This window comes from Lactuca virosa, chromosome 9, assembly GCF_052849685.1.
Source record: "Lactuca virosa cultivar CGN04683 chromosome 9, Lactuca_virosa_CGN04683_v6, whole genome shotgun sequence".
Taxonomy (NCBI): domain Eukaryota; kingdom Viridiplantae; phylum Streptophyta; class Magnoliopsida; order Asterales; family Asteraceae; genus Lactuca; species Lactuca virosa.
This window is the reverse complement of record NC_136434.1, coordinates 36,037,231-36,055,686: the sequence shown is the minus strand read 5'-3', so window position 1 is coordinate 36,055,686 and position 18,456 is coordinate 36,037,231. Positions and strand designations below refer to the sequence as shown.

At 35.6% G+C, this 18,456-nt stretch overlaps 1 protein-coding gene across 1 annotated transcript; it reads right to left on the bottom strand.

Moving 5' to 3' along the window:
- Nucleotides 1-4,871: 4,871 nt before the first annotated feature.
- Nucleotides 4,872-17,870, bottom strand: LOC145139123 (uncharacterized). Its single transcript, XM_079073056.1, has 6 exons — nucleotides 17,209-17,870; nucleotides 17,008-17,137; nucleotides 5,337-5,433; nucleotides 5,112-5,179; nucleotides 4,959-5,019; nucleotides 4,872-4,876 (listed from the first exon to the last, which is right to left on the bottom strand). Exons 1-6 carry the CDS (start codon nucleotides 17,868-17,870, stop codon nucleotides 4,872-4,874), a joined length of 1,023 nt encoding a protein of 340 aa, XP_078929182.1.
- Nucleotides 17,871-18,456: the final 586 nt, after the last annotated feature.

Below are 18,456 nucleotides of genomic sequence, written 5' to 3'. Positions count from 1 at the left end.
ATCCTAACTAGCATATTATGAAGCACCTATACTACAAAGTTCTAGTTAGATGACATACCTTTTGATGTAGCTTGATCTCTTCAAGCTTTAAGAGCTTAGCCCCAATAGTGTGGAAGCGTCAAATGGAATCACAAATCACCAAAACACCTTGGAAGAACTTGAGAGAATATGTATGCACACTAAAATCGGCCCACTCGTATTTTCACACACTTGTGCCAATTTTGTGAGCCAAGGACCCCTTTATATATTATGGAGGATTAGGGTTACATCCATGTAAACCCTAATACCCATGACCTTTCATTTACATAGGATCCATGGGTTAAAAGCTCCATGGACCATCCATGAAAGCTTAGCCCAACCTAAATGAACTTGGCCCATTCCATATATATAAGAGTCCATATTTAATTAGTTCTTTTTGATCACTTAATTAATTCTAAATTAATCCTTGATCAATACTAATTAAATAATATGATTCCATATTAATATATTAGAACTTATAATATATTAATATAAATCATAAATATACTATTCTCAAAAGACTATCCATATAAATTGTGTCGGTGAAGTGCAACCCAAATGGACCATGCCGGGTCGGGTCAAGTACATACCAAATATAGTTATGGACTTAGACATTAATCCAACAAATAGTACAGTGGACCCCATAGAGGTAATGTCACCAAATCTTAAGGGCGAAGACCACAGCCCTCAGCTCCAAGTCATGCGTTGGATAATTCGCCTTGTGAGGCTTCAGCTGCCTCGAAGCGTAAGCGATCATGCGACCCCTCTGCATCAACACTGCCCCCAAACCCGTGATCAACACATCACAATAAACCACAATATCCTCAACGCCCTCCGACAGGGTTAAAATCGGCGCCTCGCATAACCGTTGTCTCAAGGTCTTAAAAGTTGTCTGCTGCTCAGGCCCCCAGCAAAATGTAACCGTCTTCTTTGTCAACCGAGTCAAAGGAACAATTATATTGGAGAAATCCTGGATAAACCTCCGATAATAGCCTACTAGACCAAGAAAACTCCGAATCTCGGATTGAGACCTCAGAACCTCCCACTGCATCACGACCTCAACCTTGTCTGAATCGATCAGATACCATTTTGGTTGACAAGTTGCCCTAGAAACTGCACCTCGCGTAACCAGAACTCACACTTGGAGAACTTTGTGAAACGTCTCTCCATCCTTAAAGTCTCCAGCACCTCCCTCAAGTGTTCCTCGTGTTGCTCCTGGGTCTTGGAATAGACCAATATATCATCAATGAATATAACCACAGACCGATCCAGCATCGGCCTGCACATGTGGTTCATGAGATCCATGAACGCGAATGGAGCATTGGTGAGTCCAAAAGGCATCACCACGAACTCTTAATGACCATAACGAGTCCGGAAAGTTGTCTTCTGCATATCCTCGTCTCTAACCTTGATTTGATGATAACCCGAACGCAAATCAATCTTGGAAAACCAAGATGCACCTTGAAGCTGGTCGAAAAGATCATCAATCCTCAGGAGTGGATAACGGTTCTTCACTGTTACCTTATTCAGCTCCCGGTAGTCAATGCACATACGATGAGACCCATCCTTCTTCTTCACAAAAAAGATCGATGGTCACCATGGCAAACTGGTCGGTCGAATGAATCCATTGTCTAACAGATCCTGCAGCTGTGTAGACAACTCCTGCATCTCGGGAGGAGCCAACCAATACAGTGCTTTGGCTATCAGAGCCGCACCGAGAACCAGATCAATCCTGAACTTAACCCGCCTCTCCGGAGGCACCCCATACAAATCCTCTGGAAGCACATCCGGATACTCCCGCATGATCGGCACATCATCTACAATCGCCATACCCTTATCCCAGGTATCCACAACATAGGCGACAAATCCGGAACAACCATGCTAAATATAGCGTCTGGCCCTCGCTGTTGAACACAAAATTGGCCCACGCTGAGCTCTTTCTCCTTGAACTACTAACTCTCCCCTACTTGGGGTTCAAATCCGAACTAACTGTTGCTCACAATCGATCACTGCCCCATTAGGGCTCAATCAATCCATGCCCACGATAACCTTGTTCCCACACAAAGGAATGGGCACCAAATCAATCGGATATTGCTCGCTGAACATCTGAAGAGTACATCCCCGATGAACCCTCGCTACCCGGACAGATAGATCATCTGCAATCTTGACATCTAAAGGACAATCCAGCTCCTCTGGAGCTCCGATAAACTGTTGGATTAGGTGTCTAAGCCCATAACTATTTTGGTATGTACTTGACCCGATTATGAGCATGGTCCTTTTGGGTTGCCTTCACTCATGCAACTTGATAGGATGACAAGAGGAGAGAGAGTAGAATTTATTATATGAATAATAAATTTGTACTCAAAATGGTTTTATTAATATATTACAAGATTAATATATTATTTGGAAATCATATTATTTAATTAGTATTGATCGGAAATTAATTTGGAATTAATTTGGTGATCAAAAGATACTGATTAAATAAAGGGGACTGATATTGCATTTATCTGATAGTTGCTAGTTGGGCTATGGATTCCTAATAGAAAGGGATTAGACGAAATATATGGATAATCCAAGGAGATTTCGTCCAAGGGCTTTCTAGATGGGCTCCATGGATTGCTTAAGCCTTAAGCAAGGAAATTAGGGTTTCCACCATAAAACCCTAATAGCCTCAACTATAAATAGATCCCTTAGTATATGGAAATCGGCCTTATGCTTCTTGGAGTTGCCCTAGTTGATTTCCTCCTCTCTCCTAAGTCATCTTGTTTCCTTGGGTGTTTTTGATTCCATTAGAGGTGCAACATTTAAGGCACTATGATTTCAAAGGTCAAGGAGTTCTTGTTATTACTACATAATAAGTTGAGGTAATCATTATAACTTGTTTATTATGTCTATTTCGAAATAAGCAAGCTAGATTAGGGTTTATTGCTTTGGTATTCAATGTTGTATGTTCAAATTAGAAAAACCTAGATCAAAGCAATTAGGGTTGCATGAACACCATAGGAATGATGTTATGCTCATAATCCATCACAAACCTCTTGTTAAGTTCAAGCAATACAAAGGATCGGGTAGCCCCCGAATAAAACAATACCAAAGCAGAAATACCGTTCACGAGGAACGATCCTAAATAAAACACATAAATATAAGCAAGCAATTCAATATAAATAAAGATATAAGAAGAAGATACATATCCGTCACAATATCAGATGTTGCGCGAGCCTCCTCAGACGTCAACTTAGAAGCCCTGCTCTTTTCCACAGGTGCATCTGCCTTGCCCTGGCGGCCGTCAGTGATCCGAAGAGTCGTAGGAGCGGGTGCTGAAACCGGCCCTGCTGCAGCCAAACTCAGACATTGGGCCTTCTTGTGGCCCCTCTGATTGCAATGGAAGCAAGTTAGATCAGATCCTAGGGTGGTGTTGGTAGCAGTACAATCCCTGCTAAAATGACCCGTCCGACCGCACTTGAATCAGACCGAACCACCCATATTGCACGGTCCCTCGTGCGTCCTGTCGTAATTCCCGCAGCGGCTCCAGCCCTGCTGGCCTCTCGATCTCGAGTCCTAAACCTTGGGCCTCTTGCCCGATCCCCCTGAAACCTGAGCCTCATTCGGTTTCCTCTTTCTCTCCATCTCAATGTTAATCTCCCTCTCTCGGGCTCTAGCTATCATATCCTCCAATGTCTTGCAACTGGATCGGCTCAGAAACTGTCGAATATCGCTCCTCAGCATCTCATGGTACCTTGCTTTCTTCATCTCCTCATCCACCACATACTGCGGAACCAAAAGCGCCCTCTCCCGGAACATCGCGGTGATCTCAGCCACCATATCAGTAGTCTGGAAAAGATCCTGAAACTCTCGCGCCAACTAGTGCACCTCGATCACTGGTGCAAACTCAGCCCTGAATCTAGTTGTAAAATCATCCCATGACATTGAATCAACAACCTCATCACCAACGGAGCGCCCAACCTCCTCCCACCAGTCTCGAGCTCTGTCTTTCAGTAGACGGGAAGCAAGTTTGACCTTTGCCCCGTCGGGACAACTGTTGGTGCGGAAAGTGTTAAAAACATTTGCTAACCATCGCCTACTTGCTATCGGGTCCTTCTCCCCGAAGTAGTCTGGAGCCCCACATGCCCGAAACTCCCTGAAGGTCAATGAATGCGCCCCAATCAAGGCTACCCTCTCAGAACGTAAAGAACTCAAACGCTCATCCAAAATCTCCAAAATGCCCTCCTTTACCGTACCAAAGATCACAGGAGTCTACTCAAGAATATTGCGGGTGATCTCAGATGAGATGAACTCCCGTGTTTGATCATCCAACTGCCCGACTCCAGAACCTGAGCCCGAGCCCTCACCAGCACTGAAACTACCACCAGTCTGCCTCGAAGAGTCACCATACTGAAAATAGACCATACAAACATTCATAATACGCATCAAAATATATCGAGGAATCACAAACTCTACCAGATCCCTGGTTTCATCGCAACTCTCCTTGACTCGAGTATGGATCCTCTGCTTCCAGTAGTACGAGCCATACTACATTCCACATCTATCCATACATTCCTCAAGGATTGCCTTGAATCCGCAAAGTGTTGGGTTTTGGTATACTACAACATCCTATGGTGCACATATAACTAGGGATGAGCATAACCGGGTACCCGCCTATTTTAGCTAGAACCGGAACCGCTCCTGGAACCGGCGGTTCTTAAGTTTTTGGAATTGGAACCAGAACCGCCTACACCGGTTCCTAGAAAATTAGAACTGCTCCCGGAACCCCCGGAACCGGTTCCGGTTCCGGGTACCCGACTTCTTGAGTATTAAAACTTGTTATTTTATACATGCCATGCAAATTATGTAAATTAACCTATACAAACAATATAAGTACAAAATATAAAACCAAAACATTTACAAAAATTTGATCTTTTAAATAACAAGCTACTAAAAACATTTCCCACTTTTAAATAACACAATAGCAAGAGCTAAAACAGCAACAATAAAAACAGCAAACTACAAACTATAAACAACAACAATAAAAACAACAAACTACAAAATATAAAATAGCAACAACAACACAAATCAGCAACAACAAATCAACAAACTACAAACAACAAAAACAACAACTTAAGAACCGGCGCAAATCCGCAACAGCACATAACAACAGCAGTGTCTGAAAAATACATATGTCTTATGAAAAAATAAATAAATATAAATGTCTTACCAAACAAATTTAGTATAATAAATAAACAGAAAATAAATGTGTACCTCTCTATTGTCTCTCTAGTAGTCTGAACAGAATTCAGTAGTGTCTGAAGGTGCATCACTACAGTCTTGATCATCAGGTGTTCCAGTTGAACTACAACTATGTCTTGAAATAAAATAACTAGTATCATCTATGCCATCTGGTTGTGGTATAAAAGCAACCTATATATAAATACTCAAATTTAGAAAACATAAAAAAATAAATTATTAACGCCAATTTTGTGGAAAATGGAAATGACATCACCCACCTTTTAAATGGCAAGGGTATCCCAGTTTACACCATTAAAGAACAGATGTCTTTTTACCTGTAAAAAACAAGTACAAGAGTTGGTATATATGGTAACTTTCCTTCAAATCAATAGGACAATTTCTATGACAGATTTCACCAAAAGATTGTTAGCTCATTCAATCAAAATCGAATCTGGAAATATGATTCCTATGAAACAGAGCTTTTGAACAAATTTTTCCTAGGAATTATTAGCTCATTCATTTTGACTTAATGGGTAGGAATTAAACCACACATATATACTAGGAGGGTGTATCTCTATTGTGATGTTTTACTAGTTAAAATGACATATATTTGCCCTTAGAATCTGTATTGTAAGTGTTGATCTGATCATATTTAAATTTCCAGTTTTGCCCCTGGTATATGTTTTGTAGGATTTGCTAGTGGATGAAGCTAAAGAAAGAGCATAACAATATGTAAGACTTACTCAGTTCAGGTATGAACTGGTAATCCAACTGAAAAGCATATAAAAATAAAAATGAACGGGTAATTTAAACTAGATGTATGAGTTACTCACTTCAGGTATGACCTGTTAATCCAAACAGAAGAAGCACAAACCCTAACAATAATGAAAAGATCATATTGTTAATTTTTTTTCAGGTGTAAACCAAAATGGAACTCCAGAGAGAAAACAATACGTAAGACTTACTCGGTTTCATCGGACGTCGTCGATGGAGAATAGAAGTCTCTCTCTCTTCCTTCACCCGCGTCTGCAGTCTTCTGAGCTCTGAGTACACAAAAAAACAATTGATTTGATTAAACCTTGTTCTAACCACAAAAAATAACTTACATAACAGATGAACCTTCGATTAAACCTTCGATGAAGACTTGAAGATAAAGACTTGTAGTTGCGGCGATCGTCGGCGTGAGCGAGAGTCGAGCAAAACCATCGAATCGATTGAACAGGGAGAACAGATGGAGGGAGGGTTACGTGATACGAACTCGAATTGAGGGAGACGAGGGAAGTGAACTTGAGAATCTGACCTTGAATTCCCGACTGAAGCTTCGATTGAATCTTGGATTGAACAGAACGATGAGAGGGGAGAGAGGAGATTGACGAGAATAGAAGACGTCGGTTTTTTTTGTCAGAATGAAAATCATATACCATAAAAACGAATTAGGTTTGCAATCGGTGCCCTAAAAACCAAAATATAGAAATTAAATATTTTTTTTATAGTAATGCGGGTACCCGTCGGTACCGGTTCCGGGTAACCGCCGGTTCCGGGTACCCGATATTGGAACCGGAGCCGGCGGGTATCCAGCGGGTATCGGTTTCGTAAAAATGAGAATTGGAACCAGAACCGCTTAAGGTGGTTCCTAGATTTTAGGAACCGGATCCGGAACTGCCTAAGGCAATTCCGGTTCCAGAACCGGCAGTTCCGAGGCGGTTCTGGTTCCGAAAGCAGGTACCCGCTTCCGCTGCTCATCCCTACATATAACCCTAAATGCCTTGGATCTATGTTTTCTCTAATTATACATGCAATATTGTTTCCAAACCATTAAGCCTACAACTAGCATGAAATTGACATAAACAACATAAAAGTGAGTTATAGAATTACCTCTTGGTTGTAGCTTGTAGACATTGGCCTATAAGAACTTAGTGCCTCAAGTGTTGCACCTTAAAGGGTTCACAATCACCATGAACAATTGGAAGACAAATGAGAAAGAGGTTATGCACCATAAATCGTCCATACTCTTGCAATATCACTCTTATGTCCGATTTTGGCTAAAGGGGTGCTCTATATATATGTTAGGAATCCAAGAGTCATAAGTAAACCCTAATCCATACTCTTGGGCTTATTATCCATGATCCATGATTCAAGTGGGCTAACTCTTTATGGATTCTTCCATAAACTTAGTCCATCATGTATCATAAGCCCAAAACATATATATAACTAATTTACGAAATTAGTTCCCATTAATTTAATTAGTCTCTTTTGATCACTAAATTAATTCCAAATTAATTCTTGATCAATATTAATTAAATCATATGATTTCATATTAATATATTAGAACTTATAATATATTAATAAATCATAAATAACCTTTTCTCAAAAGTCCATCCTATCAAATTGTCCTGGTGAAGGCAATCCAAATGGACAATGCTACACTCGGGTCAAGTACATACCAATTATAGTTATGGGCTTAGACACCTAATCCAACAGTCTCCCACTTGGATAAGTCTAATAACTACTATTGTAAGTATGACTCCAAAATCCCGACTAGCAATCGTAGCTCTTAAAAGCCGTTGTCGAACTCTAAACAAATCAAATGACGCGCCTATTAGATAAGGGATTATATATTCTTCAATTCTAGATATCGTATGAACTGATACACGGATTATAATCATTCTCTCTGTTCATGTGTTGTTTCCCGATTTCCGATTTATGAAGACCGACTAATTGAACAAATCAAATCAATCCAGGCTTGGCCAAGCACTTAGGTGTGTCATCACTAAATCATCGAGGGGCCCACAAATATCGCTTTTATCCCCTCAGGGTAAAAGGAACGGATAAACTTCGACTCATATGCTTGCTCTGTTTACTCATCAAGTCACACACAACAATACGTTTTATAACACCGAGTTACTGGTGCGTTTTCATATTATCAATGAGCAACCGACTTGTAAACTGCAAATCACATGTCTTGGTTTCAAGAATATAAGATATTATCATCTCATGATCACTCGTGATAAAATCCATGAAGTGATACAAATGAGCGTGGGTTGAATCCAATACTCAAATCTTATTACAGGAGTACTCATGAATACTGCAGCAAACTTGTGTTATGTCTAACACCTTAGACAATCCTACAGACCCATTCATGACAGTCTTGCCTCAATACCTACTTCCAAAGTATGATCGACTGTGGATGGTTTGAATAACCTAGTTATTTGGGAATTCAAAACATGCAAAGTGAAACACAAGAATAATACTAATCCTATATGGCCCCAAAACTTTTGAGTGTAAATAAAACACATTTTATCTAATCGCCATATTGATTACTCATTATTCATTGTATAATGTTTCGAATAATCAACTTAATACTTGAATTAAAACAATAGTTATCCGATGCTCCAAGTATGCACACTATGTTTGCCTATGGTCCTTCCTTTGTGAAATAGATCAATTATCAACATTTCAATGATGCTCATTTCACAATTCCAAATCCTTATGATAAATGTAAGAATACCAAATTCTTGCCATTTACTGAAATCTATTAGATTCTAAACTTATATGTAATGATCCTCTTGTAATGACTATGCAAACAAGTCACAGAGACTTGGCAACAGACATTACAAAGTATTCCAATGGAGAGCAATTCCATGGAAACGAAGTCTCACATTCAATGTACATTCCTTTGAACATCCTTCTTGTATTAAGTTTCCTAATCTTACACAGATTTAAAGAATAACTTCCACTTATGGAAACATTTCCATATTCCCATTTTGACTATCATTTTGAACAAGAGTTACCTCTTCTCAGAGTATGTCAATATGGTCCTTCCAAAATTTAAAATATACTTCCAACTGTCCATAAGCAACCAATCTTTGGCGAACCTTAGATTGTCTTTAACAATTGTTTAACCACTTTAGTCATACCCGGTTCTATTCCTTTTCCATCTTAATGCCCTAAGAATTTGGAAAAATTAGAACACGAGAATATTATAGCATGTGCAATCGATCCTATACCCGAAGCATATGGGACATGATTTATAAAGACATGATACTTGATCAGTCTTTTGCTATAATATTTCTATTTGCCATGTTCTTACAATTCGAACTATGAAGAGGGATGCCATAATCATAATCGAATTTGAGAAGGCAATTAACATTTCCATATATATAGAATTTCCTTATGTTGAACGATTCTAACATAGCATTCATACATATCCTTGACTAAATTTGATTAAAAAATCTCAATATAAGCTTTTAGATTTGAAATGAAGTATAAATTCCTCTCCCTTAATTATAGCAAAACAACTTTTCAAACCCTGTAACTTTGTGAATTGAAACTTTTGTTTTCTATAATTAACATTGCTAACTTGCAACACTTAGGTAATGATTATGCTCCCACTAGCATAATAATTACATTCTTAGTAGCATAACACTTATGCTCCCACTAGCTTTGACATGTACCCAGAAATCAGTTGGACTTCTAAAAATCAATACTTATTGACTTTCTTACCAAAGTTCAGATTTCTGATACGAGATGCTTCGATAAGACTTTATCTAGGCTTCTCAAACTTATACACCTTTCCTTAGATAGCTCACATGTTTTTCTAAACAATTTTAGAACTTACAACCATAAGTCTGAAATGTTTAGACCTTTTGCCATTTCTCATAATTCTAACTATGAAGATGGATGTCATAATCATAATCGAATTTGAGAATGCAAATATCACAATTGATATCTCTTCAAAATCTACTTAGTGAAAGCGTTTCCTCACAATCATTTTCATGAATTGGAGAGAAACCTTATGACACTTAGTTTTTATATGGTGTATGTGTTCCTATCCATGTGAATCTGTCATAACCATAATCACAAGAAAAGGTTAGTGACAAATCCAAACTCATATGGACTGAACTTGTTCAATCTTAATTTCTTGCCATTTGGGATGGACACAGAAACAAGAGATGTCCACACGACAGGTTGCAAACCTCAAGTCGTGTGCTAGTGATTAACAATAGGTTTACTCTTGATTAGTTCTTGAAACTTTTCAAGATCTTTAAGACTCCCACTGACCTCTTGACATATAGGATTCACTTTGAGAAGGAACATTACTTGACAAACAAATATTCAAGAGTTAGTGCGGATTCTTATCAAGACAAACACTTCACACAATTGCTCTTAGTTGGTCTTTGTTTTATCCAAAACATCACAACTTACCAATTTCAAATGTACACGAGTAAGGACCATTTTACTCTACATTTGATAAGTGTTATAAACCTTCCTTAAGATTATGTCACTCAATGTACAATCTTGGAATATGACTCTAAGACTTGATATTGGAAAGAAGTATGATTTATCTTCTTGATTTAACAATTTCAACAATTCATGATTCCTCTTCTTAGCCATACAAACGCACTAAGATGTCCTTAGAGGATCAATTGTGATATGGTTTCATAATCACTAAGATGATCATAAAACATGATACTAAAGCACTCTCCCATCTTTTCAGATTGGAGAACCTTTTATCTTTCTGCCTAATTTGATTCTTCTCATTCATTCTGCCAAACATTGAAACTATTCCAATGTTTCAGAATTACACTTAAACTTGTAAGCATAACCATATTTACTAAACTTTAGTAAATCATGATGAATAGTCTTATCGATCTTTGTGGTGAACCTGACCAGCACACAACCATGTATACCCGATCCCTAGTCCCTCACTTGACTCACATATACATGTGATCAAGGAATTAGTCTTAATTTCCCAAATATGAAGTTCTCATCCATCATGCAATACAAGTTGTATGATTCCAAGTTTCTATCCAACTGAAACTTGGGTGATGAGAATCTTTCCTTATTCAGTAAATTTTGACACGACCACAAACGAAAGAATCAAATCCATATTGCTAACAATAGAAACATCAATTTTCACAAATGCCATTGCAAGGAGATATAAAATAAAATAATAAAAAACAAAATTTTATTTATTTATAAAGTGCGCAAAAACTTTTCCTTACAATGCAATTACAAATGAAAACTATGTTATTACAAATTTCTAAGCAATCTATCATAACTCCTAAGCAGCAGCTCAGGAATCCGATCTTCGAACCATGTGATCGAAATCCATCTCTTCACGATCAAATTCGGCATGCTCTTACTTTTAAGCTTCCTTCCCTTTGCTTGATCCTACAAAACATCAAAATGCAAACTTGTCACATCATGTATTAAGAATCAACAATTAGGAACTTAATAGAGTTAGATAGTGGACTTACCTGAAGCAGAACCATACAATCTGATTAAAGTTCTCAGGTAGTCAGGGAGGCTTCGCTTCCAATTTCCCTTTCCTTGGCAATAGAAATACACAGGCTCATTCGGTAATGCACTTGGAACAATCTCAGAACTGGCCTTTCTCTTATGATCAAAACTTTTGACCATGGTCGATTCCTTTCCTTTAGGAGAAGGAATCATTTCTGGGATGTCCATGTCATTGCCCATGTCAGCTTGAGAGGCAGATCTTCCAAACAAATTTGCTTGACTATTGTGCCAAATCATTGCTGATTCAGCAGCAATTAGCAAACAGGTAAGATAAACTAGGGTCATGTCGTGATCTGTCACATAGTAGTCTTTAACGAACTCTCTATATGACTCGAGAAGTGACTGAAGATCCCAGTCAACAGCCAACTTCCTTGGGAAAACGACACCCAACATTCTCAGTCTGTCAATATGCAGCTTCATGTCCAAGACATGAGCATATATAGACTTTCCATCTTTGTGTTTACTAGCCAATAGGGCTTGAGTGATTTTGAATTTTTCAAGTCTTCGAGCTTGTGGTCAGGGAGAATAATTGGAGGAGGTGGAGTAAGTGAAGTATGATTTCCAGTCTCATTAATGCACGACAAAGGGATTAATCTTTCACCTTGATCGCCATGTGGGATATCATCTTCATTAGGAAAGCTTGTTCCAAAAGATTTGGGAAGACCATAGTTGTCTGAACTAGACATCTATAAGGGAGAAATTCAAGTTAGTTGATTTAAGTCCTTAATATAACACCCAAAATGAAATATTAAGGCTAGGACCCAACACAATATTTTACAATTCGGAAGAGGGATGTCGTAATCCAATTGTAAAATATTTGAAGGTAGGTAAATGACGATTTACCAATTTCCACCATGAAAAACAAAATTGAACATTAGGTTTTAAATGAATTGAAATTCCTGGATCCTTTGAGATTCATTGAACTTTTCAATGACATGTTTAAATCTAGATTGTGCCCTTCAAGTTGGTGACTGGGATGCCGAGCATCACAAACAAAGTGTGAATAACCATGCAAATTAGCTTGGTACACCCAATGTTACAAATCACCTAATCAATGTGTCGGTAACCACACACGCTCCATTGATCTATGATTAACATCAAGTTACCCTTTGCCACACACTCCACTAACGACTTAACAAGGTGCAAAGTACAATTTCATGGGTTAGTTTAGAAGTGTTCAAGTTAGTTTAACTATTAATGTCATCTCTAATCTAATAGAGAAATTAAATATCCTCCTACTTTTGTTCCTACAAATCCTCCTACCCAATTAAATGATGACATGTGTCATATTATTATATTAAAATATCATTAAATGAGCATTAAATGTTACACATGTCACTATTTAATTGGGTAGGAGGATTTGTAGGAACAAAATGTAGGAGGACATTAAGCTACTTGATAATGTTATATCTCTTTCCTACTTATGGTGCAATCACAGGAGTAAGGAAGGCTGTGGGAGTTGGACAAACTGGTGTTGCTCACCATTTTCTCATCTCACTATCAAGTAACTTGATTTTTTTTCTTCCTTTACTTTTCCATCTCTTAGTTGCTTGCTAACCATGGTTTTTTTATTTTATTATATATATGCATTTCTCTTTGCCGCTTCAAAAAAAAAGTAATATGAGACTAACAATATAATTATTGACTCAATTAAAAAAAATGAAAGCGATTACAAAAATTAAAAATGATTTACATATGAATATTAATTATACATATATTAAATATTTTTAATTTAATGTTTAATTATGTAGTGAGCACTTGCAAGAGACATATAGACATGCCATTGTGAAATGGGGTTTGGACTTTGGACGAATAAAACAATTTAATGATTGATTATGTAGTAACATTATTGATTTAGGTTATTAATGAAACAATTTAATGATTGATTATGTAGTAACATTATTAACTTAGGTTATTAATGAGGTATTTTTGGTTTATGGAGCGTTGTATTTTGTTATTTAATGCAATATATGTATAAACTATGTCAACTATTATTTAATGATAAAAGTGTAAAAATCATATCATATCATATGATCATATCATCATACTATATTATAAAGGAAGCATTTTTCCTTTCACCACATTCATTTAAAACTCCCATGACTTTTCAATTTCGTTCTATTAATAATTATAAATTGGTTAATAAAGTTAAATAAATATCAAACCTAAAGTTTAATCATATATAAACTAAATTTCAATATTAAAATAATATCTTTACGTCTGCTTATAAAGTTATGTTTTTTAACTTTTAACATATTATACTTATTTTATTAGTTTTAATATATTATTGGATGTAAACCATTATCATTTTAAAGATACAATTTTGGAACAATTTGTATAAAATACTTAAATTATTAGTTTGAATATAACATTACATGGTCAACTTAAATATAAATTTTAGTTTAACTTAAACAACCCAAATAATATTTTGTAAATAGTTAAAATTGATTAATCGTAGTGTCTTTCTAATAATGATTATAAGTTGGTTAATAAAGTTAAATAAATATCAAACTTAAACTGTAATCATAAATATACTAAATTTTAATTTTAAAATAATATATTTACTTATGCTTATAAAGTTATGTCTTTAACTTTGAACATATTAGATTTAATATGTTGTTGTATTGTAAACCATTATCAGTTTAAAGCTACAACTTTTGAACAGTTTGGATAAAATACTTAAATTGTTAATTTAAATATAACATTACAATGTCAACTTAAATATAAATTTCAATTCCACTTAAAAAACCGAAGAATATTTTGTAAATAGTTAAAAGTGATAAATTGTAATGATAAATGCAAAAACTAAATTGTAATCTCAATTTAACTAAAATATTTCCTAAAGATATCTTTATAATCTTTCAAAGTTTTCAAATAAGTAGCTTAAAATAATTTATAATAAAAATATTTAAAAATAACTCTATATAAATGATTATATTTTTACCTTTAAAATCAAAAAACAATGTTTGATGTTTTAAATAATTATAATGATAGAAATTACAACATTAAGCAAATAAATTTTAAAAAATTAATTAACAATAACAACAACTATAAATAACATTAAACCATATATTATATTTAATTTTATTGATGTGTAACTCGCGGGTAGAATCATTTAAACAATTGAGATTAAGCAGTTATAATAGATGTATATATTATCATATAATTTAAAATAATCAATATATTATATCAATTTAGTATACGACTTATTATATCAAATTTAACAACAACGTTATTGCTATATTTAAAAAAACATATATTTGTAAAGAGGTCAACTATATAGGTGTTTCTGCGCAACGCGCGGGCATTCACCTAATGGTCCATATGATATGCATTTTTCCAGGAAAATGATCCAAACCATGAAATTTTTGGATTTGTAGTTTTTTTAAGCATGTTTGTATGTGGTTTTGTTCCTTATTTAAATCGAAAACACTATTATACCCTTCAATCTTATTTTTACATATTTTTTTAAATATTTAAAAAATATTAAAAGGAAATGACCCACATCTCTCTCTCTCTCTCTCTCTCTCTCTCTCTCTCTCTCTCTCTCTCTCTCTCTCTCTCTCTCTCTCTCTCTCTCTCTCAACAGCCAAAAACTCTCCCATTATCTATCATCATCGCTCACCATCCCTTACCTTCTTCTCCGGCCTGCCACCATCAACCATTGTTCAAATAATAACTTGTGTGTATGGGCGTTCAATTGATTTATGAAAACTTGGTTTCTGGAAGAAAGGCAAATCAAGAACATTTGCTTGTCTCAACAATCACCACAATAGATCTGGAAAAGTCGATTTTTTTTTAAGATTTACAAATTAGTTTTTTCTATAAATTCATGAACATACATACATACATGAACAAACATGTCGACTTAATAGGTTCTTGACACACACACACATACACTGAGACACACATTGACTTCATGCTTCAAGGTCTTCTTTTCCACAAGCTTGTCGGGTTTTTTTTATATAGTTTAGGGTAAATCGTTTTCGATTTCATTTCTAGGCACACACAATTTCAATTTCTTTTTCTGGGCACACACAATTTCGATTTTGTTTCTAGGCACACACCAACACCAACCACCACCACACCTACTATGAATCAGATTTCAAGATCGGACCTGATCGTCTTTGCAAGGGCAACTCTTATTTTATTTGATACATGCATGACAGGATATTGGCGCTAGATAGGTTCTAGGTGAAAGATTCAGAAAATGGTTGAGTATTTTCTCTTGATTTTCTGAAGTTCGTGGGGGCTCCACAACACTTTTGTTCTTCAAAGATTCGACTATGAGTTTGACTATGTTACATCACAATAAACCCAAAAAACTCTAAACCAACAGAGTCGTTACCCTTCGTTGGATCTGGAAAGAAGAAGATCTGAAAACAACAAAATGGAAATACGAAGAAACAAAGAGATGGAGAAGACAAAGAAACCACAAGTTGGAGAAGATAAAGAAACATATCGGAGTTGCAGGATCTTAAAACCCTAAATCTCATTGGCGGTCTAAGAATCACACCCTTCTGAAACTGCATCGAGGAGATGATGGGCATTAGTGTGCTTAAGTGGTCATTAGTATGCTTATGTGTTCATGGAGGATTTGTGTGTGCTCATGGAGGACATATGCATGAGAAGCAAGTGAGAGAAAGAGATAGTAGGGGTGGGTGGGTAGCTATGTGTGGCTTTTTCTTTATTTTATAATAATAAAATAGAAATAAAATAAAAAGAAAATAAATACACTAAGGGTATAGTAGTCATTTCAGTTTTAGGAGGGACCGAATTTCCAGCGAAACATGTCTAAAAGGATCATCCATCCAAAACTTAAAGGGTTTGGATCAAATCTCAGAAAAAATGCATGCCACGGGGACCAAATTTGCGTTAAAATAATTTTACAATGTTTTATAAAATTTTAATTAACAAAGTTGTTTATATCTATCAATAATTTATTTTTATAATTCTTAATACTAATAAAATTTTACATTTTTCAAAAGTTTACATATATTTAGAGTGTGTTTCATCACGTATAAGTTAGATTATTTTATGAATTTATTGAATTTTATTGTACGGTGAGACCAAAAAAAGAACTTATCGTAGCTTGTAAGCTAAATAATTTTTGAACCTAACATATCCTAGACTGAATATTTATATATAAATAAAAGATATAGTTTCTAAATTGTAGTTATGTCTGTTATATAAGTGTTCGAGTTGATATAATCAACTTTAATTCTTTTAATTTAGTATAGATAAGCCATTTTAATTTAATAATTTCACCGTTTACAAGAAGACTAGATTATGACTCGCGTTTTACGCTTTGGGAACATATAAAAATACATATAAAGTTATAAAAAGTCGACACTATAAAAAAATAAGATAAAGTAACATAAAGAGACTTGGTGTTATTGATTATACGGAAATGTCTAAAAAAGATAAAACGAAATGTCTGATTATCTATAATCATTGAATGACCTCTTTGTAGACAACATTTTTTGTTTTATTGGTTGGACGACCTTCCTCATCACATATGAGTACATTCAAGTCTTTTTTATTTGTCACACGAGAAACAGCTGCATAAAACTGATCATAAGTGAAGACATGTCTACGCAAATACAATCCAACAGTTGATAGTGACTGTCATTGACTCTTGTTAATGGTCATAGCAAAACAAACAGGTACGGGGAATTGCTCCGCTGAAGGCGAAAGGGGATTCTTTTATCAGACAGAGTTAGCTTCATGCGGGGTATATAAGTAGTTTCATTGAAAAATCTACCAACTATAATTTGTGCCTCAATGACATGTTGTCCAAGCCTAACTATTTGTAACCTAGTACCATTGCATAGACCTTTGGTTTGGTCAATATTACGAAGCAACATGACCAGAACCCCTAATTTTAGCGTAAGTTTATGGTTGGGAATTCCAAATGCCTTAAATGCATCCAGTACATCCGGAGAGTAAACTAATTCCTCAAAACAATATGCTGACTCTGACTCACATAAAGAATCCGAACTCAGATAAGTTTTCCCTTCATCTTTCATCGATCCCAACATGTAGTCATTGATAACATTGACTTCTTCATTTGTAGGGACCAAAATAGCTTTATCTTGAAAATATGATGGATCATCAAGATGGTTTTCAAAATACGGATAAATGGTCAATACAATTGGATGGATACGATTATCTGTAGAGTGAACGACAACGTCAACTGTAAATTCAACTTCAGCTTCACCATCATTAGGACCACCAATATTACCTTCACCAATTTTAAGAATCCATTCAACAAATACTTTTGTATCATCCAAATCATTAGTTGGACAACCAACTTGAAGCCTCATGTTTACTTTTAGACCAATTGTCGCACCCGATTTAAACAAATAAAATTTATCACTGCTGGTTGCACTAAAGGATAACACAGGGAAGCAGGGTCGAATCCTCAGGGACACAACCTAAAAGTCAATGCCTTTTTGCATCAAGCACATTCTAGTTAAAACATAAATTATTAAGAAGGGGAATTTTGATTAAAACTAAAAACTAAAAATGAAGTGATATTAAATTAAAAAAAACGATTTCAGTTCTGCTGCGACTTTCCTAATCATGCAATTAGTTCAGATTTGGTTATTCAGAATGCGTTTTATCTAAGCTGTTACTGAGAAAAACTAACAAGCTCTAGTATAATCTCTTTTACCTAATATAGTTAACCAAAACAAGCTCTTTGAATTAACCCTAACTTTTTACTGTTCAATTAAACAAGCTCTTATATAATCAGAAAAATTGCATTAAGTTTTGTGTAAAATTCCCAGCAATACCCAATACTTCTCACAAGCTCGGAAACGTAAAGATATGATTGTTACAGTTTATACTAGAGTTAAAACCTAACAAGGAACCAATCTGATAGTTGTTACTTATTACCAGTTGACAAGA